The sequence below is a fragment of the Oncorhynchus tshawytscha genome, linkage group LG03, assembly GCF_018296145.1.
Source record: "Oncorhynchus tshawytscha isolate Ot180627B linkage group LG03, Otsh_v2.0, whole genome shotgun sequence".
NCBI lineage: Eukaryota > Metazoa > Chordata > Actinopteri > Salmoniformes > Salmonidae > Oncorhynchus > Oncorhynchus tshawytscha.
This window is the reverse complement of record NC_056431.1, coordinates 5523970-5532573: the sequence shown is the minus strand read 5'-3', so window position 1 is coordinate 5532573 and position 8604 is coordinate 5523970. Positions and strand designations below refer to the sequence as shown.

The 8604-nt window shown below is 45.0% G+C and overlaps 1 protein-coding gene across 1 annotated transcript in view; it reads right to left on the bottom strand.

Annotated features, from left to right (window-relative positions):
• Positions 1–361: 361 nt before the first annotated feature.
• LOC112244801 (voltage-dependent calcium channel gamma-7 subunit-like) overlaps positions 362–8604 on the bottom strand; it is a 37295-nt gene continuing 29052 nt past the window's right edge. Inside the window, exons 5-6 of the mRNA XM_024412602.2 lie at positions 2959–3104; positions 362–1024 (exon numbers count right to left, since the gene is read on the bottom strand). Coding sequence (XP_024268370.2) covers positions 569–1024; positions 2959–3104 — 602 coding nt within the window. The 3' untranslated portion in view covers positions 362–568. The remainder of the gene's footprint in view (positions 1025–2958; positions 3105–8604) is intronic.

Here is an 8604-nt window from a genome sequence, read left to right as displayed (position 1 = left end):
CTGTCTCTCTCTTTCTCCCTGTCTCTCTCTTTCTCCCTGTCCCTCTCTTTCTCTGTCTCTCCCTCTCTCCCCCTCTCCCTGTCTCTCTCATTCTCCCTGTCTCTCTCATTCTCACTGTCTCTCTCATTCTCCCTGTCTCTCCCTTTCTCCCTCTCTCTCCCTCTCAGCCCTTTTTGTCACAGATTCTAACCTCTAAACCTCTTCAAGAAATCACATACCTTATTCTCCGTCACTTTCTCTCTATCCCTGAACAGGCAGTTAGCCCACTGTTCCTAGGCCGTCATTGAAAATAAGAATTTGTTCTTAACTGACTTGCCTAGTTAAATAAAGGTAAAATAACATTGAAAAAATCCCCCTCATCTCTCTATCCTTGACAACTCCTCCACCTCTCCTGAACCCTCTTTCTCTCTCTCTCTCTCTCTCTCTGCCCATCTCTCAGTTTTTAATACCAAATGTATGTTTACACTAATCCCTCAATCCTTCTCCCGCTCCCTTTTATCACTTACTCCATATTTCTTGCTCTCCACACTTACTTCCTCCCTGTCCCTGTCCCTTGCGCTCCCTCTCTCTAACAGGGGGAGGCGCCCATGTGCATGTGTGTGTGGTAGTGAGGGGGGCCAGTGGAAGGGGGCATGGCCATGGCCTGGGAGTTACCGTGTGAGTGTTGGTGTTGGAGTGTGTGGGTATTGTAGGCCCCAGACGGTGGGGGCAGCTGGTAGCTAGCTCCAGAGGAGGACCCAGACCCAGGGCCCATGTTGGACCCCATGCCCCCACCTTGGTTGCCCTGCAGGGTTTTTTTGGTGGGCTGCGGGGGGGTCTGGTTGATCTGGATGGAGATGTCGCTGGAGGCCCGGGAGTCACTGCGGCCCCTCTTAGGAGGAGGCCAGGTCTCAGGGTGGAGGAACTGGCCGCTGTAGTCGCTGCACTCAGACAGACGGGGGCGGTAGAGGGCTGGGTGGGGGCGGTACATCTCCTCCTCAGCGTAACGCTTCATAAACAGATAGACTGACATCACCCCAGCCCCCTGACAGGAGAGAGAGAGGGAGAGTTATGCAGGGATCAAACGGTTTGAAAGAAAAGGGAACAAGTAGAGGGGATAAATCTAGTGGGGAGGAGGTGGAAAAGAAAGTGAGTCGAGAGAGAGAGAGAGAGAGAGAGAGAGAGAGAGAGAGAGAGATGTGGGGACTAGAGGCAAGATGATGAAAGAAGAGGAGTAGCAGGAGGAGGAGCAGAAGGAGTGGAGTACACAGAGCTGTCCATTGCACCACATTAGTGCAGTAATGCCAACGATGTGAGAGAGGCAGGGTGGGGGATGGAGGGAGAGATGGGTGAAACGAGCAGAGAACATCACACAACACGGCACCGCTAACACACACAAACACACACACACATAACACACACATAACACACACACACACAGAGGGAGAGAGAAGACAACTGCACTGCTACAGTATGTCAACATCCCCACTGACACCCCAGTCTATCCCCAGAATACTAATCCTCACTAGCTCATTATGTATTCAGCAGTGTTCTCCTATCTTCTCTGCAGCAAAGTACAACAACAGTCCACTCTTCATATATGCTATGTCTTAGAACTGTCATGAATGTTTGAACTAAACTAGAGTATGCAGATGTACAGATCAAGTACTGAAACAAAGACTGTATTTGAGTTAGGAGTGATGAACTATACTGTACTTAAACAGAGTTTGCACTCATCTGATGGGCACATAAGGAGTGGGCACATCTCCCCCTTATTGGCTATGACAACAGAGAGAGAGATGGGGGGATAAAGTGGAGTTGCTCCTCTGAACTCTCCACTCTGACAGGACGGGGATAAAGAAGAGTTGCTCCTCTGAACTCTCCACTCTGACAGGACGGGGGTAAAGAAGAGTTGCTCTTCTGAACTCCCCACTCTGTAAGGACGGGGATAAAGAAGAGTTGCTCCTCTGAACTCTCCACTCTGACAGGACGGGGATAAAGTGGAGTTGCTCCTCTGAACTCTCCACTCTGACAGGACGGGGATAAAGAGGAGTTGCTCCTCTGAACTCTCCACTCTGACAGGACGGGGATAAAGAAGAGTTGCTCCTCTGAACTCTCCACTCTGACAGGACGGGGGTAAAGAAGAGTTGCTCTTCTGAACTCCCCACTCTGTAAGGACGGGGATAAAGAAGAGTTGCTCCTCTGAACTCTCCACTCTGACAGGACGGGGGTAAAGAAGAGTTGCTCTTCTGAACTCCCCACTCTGTAAGGACAGGGTTAAAGAAGAGTTGCTCCTCTGAACTCCCCACTCTGTCCCATCAGCCCTTATCACACACAGGACAGAAGATGGCTGACAGCCACAGGAATACCCAGAGGTACAGGTTCTTCCTCAACACCTGCATACAGAACATCTCAGCCCAGTACAGATAATTCTGTGGAGAAGTTACATTTAGAATGACTGATTTAGAATGTATAGAGAATAGTTGTATTTTGCAGAGGCATCATGATTTTTTTCCTGCCTCAAATTTAGCCTTGAAGTAAACATGCAACTTTGCAAGTCTTGGTGATTTAAATGCATGGCTCCCTAGGACCTAAATCATAGCTGTACTTTCCCAGCATATTCCAGTGTAATGAGTGTTGTGATGAGTGTTGTAGGGAGGTTTGCTTCAGCCGGCACGACACTGTGGCTTTAAGATGGATAGGTCAGCTGGGCACCCAAGGCAGCACAGCAGTGGCACTAATGAGTCTCCTCAACTCCCCCACCACCTGCCCCCTACCACACACGCACACACACACACCACATGCACACACACACACACACACACACACACACACACACACACACACACACACACACACACACACACACACACACACACACACACACACACACACACACACACACACACACACACACACACACACACACACACACACACACACACACACACACACACACACACACACACACACACAGACCTCCTTGAGTAGGAAGGAGGAGGCTGCGAAGGCAAACGACCAGCCGTAGCGGTAGTTGAAAAACTGTTCAGGCTCCCTCGGTCTGTTCATCACCTCATCATTAATACTGGAGATGTAGAGCACCAGCCCCACCACCAGACTCAGGCCTGGAGAGGGAGGGAGAGAGAGAGAGAGAGGGGGCGCGGAGGGAGGAAGAGATGGAGGGAGGGAGGGAGAAAGAGGGAGGGGGAGGGAGAGAAAGAGAGAGAAGGAGAGAGAGAGGTAGGGGAAAGACAGAGAAAGGTGATAGAGGGAGCGAGAGAGAGAGAGAGAGAGAGAGAGAGAGGGATGGGAGAGGGAGGGAGTGAGAGAAAGAGGGAGGAAGAGAAGGAGGGAGGTGGGAGGGAGGGAAAGAGAGAGAGAGAAGGAGAGAGAGAGTGATAGAGGGAAAGGGAGAAAGAAGACATTAACGCTGACACCCTGAGAGAGAGAGAGCGAAAGAGCGGGAGCAAAAGGACATTACCACTGATACCCTGAGAGAGAGAGAGAGAGAGAGTTTTTATAAAACCTTTATTTTTTACTCAAGTGTTAACATAAAAAAAATGACACACTGCCTTTTCAGAAATGAAACAACAAATGTAATTCCTAAACAAAAATAAATACATAACATATACATTCAACTTATTTCATCAGCAAAAAATAATTTCCCCTCCTCTACAAAACAAAGCGCTCTTTCGTAGGCCCACTTCTCCTCAAATAATAGGAGATCTTTTACAGCTGAAAAGAACTCAAAATCTACTTTTGTTCTTGCTTTCACTAATCCTTTAAAATCTTACATCCTTCCCATATCCCGTTTCTATCTTATGTTTTCTACTCAGAAAAATTGACATCTTAGCTTGTCCCAAAATAAAATTTAACATTTGACATTTTCTTTTCTGTTGTTTACTATATTGAAACCCCAAAATAAAAACAGTGTTATTGAAAAATTCCCCTACAGCTTTAAACAAAGATTCCAGCATTTCCAATAGAGGTTTTATCCTCTCACACTCCATAAAACAGTGAAAAATGGTTTCTCTTATATTACAAAAAGGACATCCATCTCTAACATCTGAATTAATAACAGATACAAAAGCATTAACTGCAATGATGCCATGTAAAACCCTCCATTGCATACTACCAGTACCCTTTTGTAACGGTGGTTTGTACAGTGCCCTCCATGCTGGCTTTACCCTATCATCAATGCCCAATTTTACCCTCCATGGAGTGTCTTTTCTATTTTTCAATTTATCTTTATTCAACACCTTGACACAACCCCTATACAAGTCCTTCCCATTCACCTCATCCAAACCCACCTCCTCCAACCCTCTCAAATCCAGCAATAACGCCTTTCTTTCTGACTCTGGGATATTTGGTGTAATCCCTAGTCTTGGAAATGAGACGTCTTCATCTTGTACCTTCTTCTTGTGGCTACTAAGCATACCCCATTCTTCCGCTGACAGAGCCTTCCTACAGCTCCCCAGCATTTGTCCGACAATCCTTTCCGACCTCATCCCCAAATGTTCTGCCACCCGTCTTCCATCCATTAAGGCGGGCCCAGCCATGGCCATTAACTGTCTTAAGGTGATGATTTTCCCCTTCACCAGAATCTTGGAGAAATGTGGAACAGCTGCAGTTGTACAATCCAGTCTTGCCCCATACACCAGAGGTTCCTCCAACAGCCAATGCACTGACTCCGCTGAAGTTCGTCTAGACACCTTCGTTATGCTCCACACTCTGAGAAGTCCTCTGTAAAACGGAGGTACTCCCTCCCTAGAAATCTGGCTACTATCAACCAGAAATAAAGCCTTCTTTAAACCTAATCCTCCAACCCGTTGTAATATAAGACCTGCCACCCCTCTCCACACCACATTTTCCGGTCCATAAAGCAACCTTTGAATAAACTGAAACCGGAAAGCAGCAGCCCTACTAGCAAGATGTACAAGACCTTGTCCCCCCTCTTCTTTTGACAAATACAAAACACTTTGTGGAACCCAGTGATATTTATCCCAAAAGAAATCCACAATAATTGCCTGTATCTTAGCCAGAAGGCCAGATGGTGGTTCTAAAACTGACAACCGATGCCACAGTGCAGATGCAATCACATTGTTAACTATAATAGTGCGCCCCCTATATGACATACGAGATAATAACCAACGCCATCTCCTCATCCTCCCTTCCACCATTTCAACCACCCCACTCCAATTTTTTTCCATAGTCCCCTCATCTCCTAGGTATACTCCAAGATACTTAAAACCTCCCTTACACCATTCTAGCCCCCCCTGGCAAAGCCATGATCCCTCCAGACCATTCTCCAATCTGTAACGCACAACTCTTTTCCCAATTTACCTTTGCAGAGGATATTCCCCTAAAACGATCAACCATTAGACTCAAGCTATCCACCTCCGCTTGATTTTTCACTAGCACAACGACATCATCAGCATAGGCTGAGAGACGAATAGGAGGAATATCCTCTGAAAGGCACACCCCTGCAATGCGACTTCTAATGCTATTTAGTAGTGGCTCTATAGCAATGGCATATAACATCCCTGACATAGAACATCCCTGCCTAATACCTCTACACACTTTAAAAGGAGCACTCAAACCACCGTTAACTTTCAATACACTTTCAATGTCACCATATATCACCTTTATCATGGCAATAAAACCAGAGCTGAACCCAAACGCCTCAAACGTGTGCCATAAATATTGATGTTCAACTCGGTCAAATGCCTTTTCCTGATCAATTGAAATTAGACCAGCATCCAACCCAATAGCCCTAGAGACGTCCAAAAAATCATGAATCAGAGAAATGTTATCCCCTATCTGCCTGCCAGGAACACAGTAGGACTGATCCGTATGTATGATTTGCCCCATCACCTCCCTCAGCCTGTTGGACAAAGCATTTGACAATATCTTATAATGAGTGCACAATAAAGCCACCGGCCTCCAGTTCTTCACCTCCCTCGGGTCACCCTTTTTGGGCAGTAGGGTGAGGACAGCCCTTCTGCAGCTTATTGGTAGTAACCCTCCGGTTAAACTATCATTAGCTACTTCTAACCAATCCTCTCCCAACATAGCCCAAAAAGACTTAAAAAAGTCAACGGGAAGCCCATCAATGCCTGGTGCCCTTCCATTTTCCATGCCTTTTAATGCAGTGTATAAATCCTGCAAAGACAATGGTTGCTCAAGCTCAACCTGAGCTTCTGCAGCCACCTTTGAGCGCCCATCAAAGAACTGCTGTGTCACTGTTTTGTCCTCTTTGTACTCACACTTGTAGAGCTCAGCATAGAACTCTACTGCCCTCTTTCTAATTTCACTAGGGCTAGTGAGCTCTTGTCCAACAGCTGATTTGAGACAATGAATAATTTTTCTTTGTCCATTCTTTTTCTCTAAACCAAAGAAAAATTTGGATGAGGCATCCATTTCAGATATTCCCTGAAATGTACTTCTCACCAGTGCCCCCTGTGCTCTGATACCCAGCAGGTCTGCCAATGCAGTTTTTCTCCTCTTGAGGGCCTGAGTATGGCCTCGATCTCCTGTGGTCTCAACCAACGTCATGAGTTCCACTATTTCAATCTCTAGGGCTTTCATTGATCTGGTAATATCCTTGGTGACATTCCTCGTGTATTGATTACAAAATTGTTGAATCTGGATTTTCCCTATATCCCACCATTGTTGAAGGGATACAAAACTGGCCTTTTGAGACCTCCACCTCTCCCAAAAAAAACTGAAACAGTTCCTGAAGTGAGCATCACTCAATAAAGTTATATTAAAATGCCAGTATGCGCTTTTGGGTTTTACATCGTTAATGAACACCACCTCTGTTATTAAACAATGATCAGAAAATCCCACTGGAGTTATCACACTTGATTTACAGACCTGAGATTGATGCTCAAAAACATAAAACCTATCTAACCTGGCCATAGAGATGATGTTCTCTCTCACATGCGCCCAGGTGTACTGCCTTGTTCCTCCATGTTGACTCTGCCAAATATCACACAATTCATTTGTTACAATGAGGCGTTTTAAAAACATCCTTGAGGCTATATGAGGTTCTTGGTGATTTCTATCTAAATCACTAACTGTGCAGTTAAAATCCCCAGCAATAAACAAATAATCTTCTTTGTTACATTTCTCAATGGTATTTGATAGTGTCTCTAAAAAACATACCCTCTCAACTGTCACCACTGGGGCATATACATTTATCAGACACATAGTGATGTTTTCATACCTTGCTCTAACTTTTAATAACCTCCGCTCAACTACCTCTTCAACCTCATATGACAACGGCAAAAACCCTTTTGAGAACAAGATAACCACACCCCCACTTTTTGAGTTTTTATGACTACACACCACTGTCCCCCCCCCCCACTCCTGTTGCCACATAACTTCATTTTCCAAATTACTATGCATTTCTTGTAGAAAAATTATGTCACTTCCCTTTCCCCTAATTAACTCATACACCATGGCTCTTTTTTTTAACATCTCTTGCCCCATTTACGTTTAAAGAAGAAATCTTAAAACTGCTCATGGATAAAAAAAAATATACAGAGGAAGATCCAGCCACCACATCTCTTTACAGAGTTAAGACTGCAACTGAACTCTTTCATTTTCTTTAGAATTTACATCACTTATCACTCGTGTGACCACTTTCTTGAGTCTAGCAATTTCAGGGCTTTTCAAACTTCCCCCTGTAATTTTTGACATCAGAAACTTTGCTGATTCAATAAACAATTCACGTTCAGGGAAAAAATCAGTTACATTGTAATCCTGCATATATTTCTTCCCTTTTGTCAACTTAAAAAATTGACGTATCCTCTCGATCCCATACCTCCCTTCCACCCCATTTATCTCACTATATTGTTGTGACGCGTCAGATGACTCACTCTCACTATCCTCCCCAGAAGAATACTCCACCATCTCTACACCTTGTTCATCTTCAATTGATTTATCAAACTCTACCTTTCTCTTAGAATTAGACCCTTCACCACCCCTTAAATTCTTCCTTTTACTCCTCGGTATTTTGAAAACATCCGCTTCCTATTCCATTATTTCAATCTCCTCTTGACTTCCAATTTCATTTTCCAGCACCACCTCAGCGACGGCAGTCGCAATCTCACCTACTGTTTCCCCTCCCTCTTTGTTCTGATCTACCACAATTTCCCCCGTATCCACACTGCCTTCCTCTCCTGCTTTTCCAACCACATCTGCCCACCTTCTCTCTTCTCCTGTACCCTTATTATGTTCATCCCTTCGTGGTGGTGCGTTAGTTGCACTCGCACTAAAACTACTACCAGGCTCAGCGCGCTCATTTTCGGGACAACTACGCACCAAATGCCCCTCTCTTCCACATCCAAAGCATTTCATTGATTCAGTAGATGCATAGAAGACATAATCAAATCCATCAATCTTAAAGCTAAACGCTAAATTCAGTTCATCTCCTTCCTTTTTTAAAATCATATGCACTTGTCTCCTATGAGACACGACATGTTTCAACAACGGAGATTTGCATCCAAAAAGAACCTTCTTTATTGTAGATACTATTTGATCATGGCGAGATAACTCGGAAACCCGGAAATACCGGCGTCTGTGTCTCCCTTAACACAACACCCCTCTCAACCATTTTAT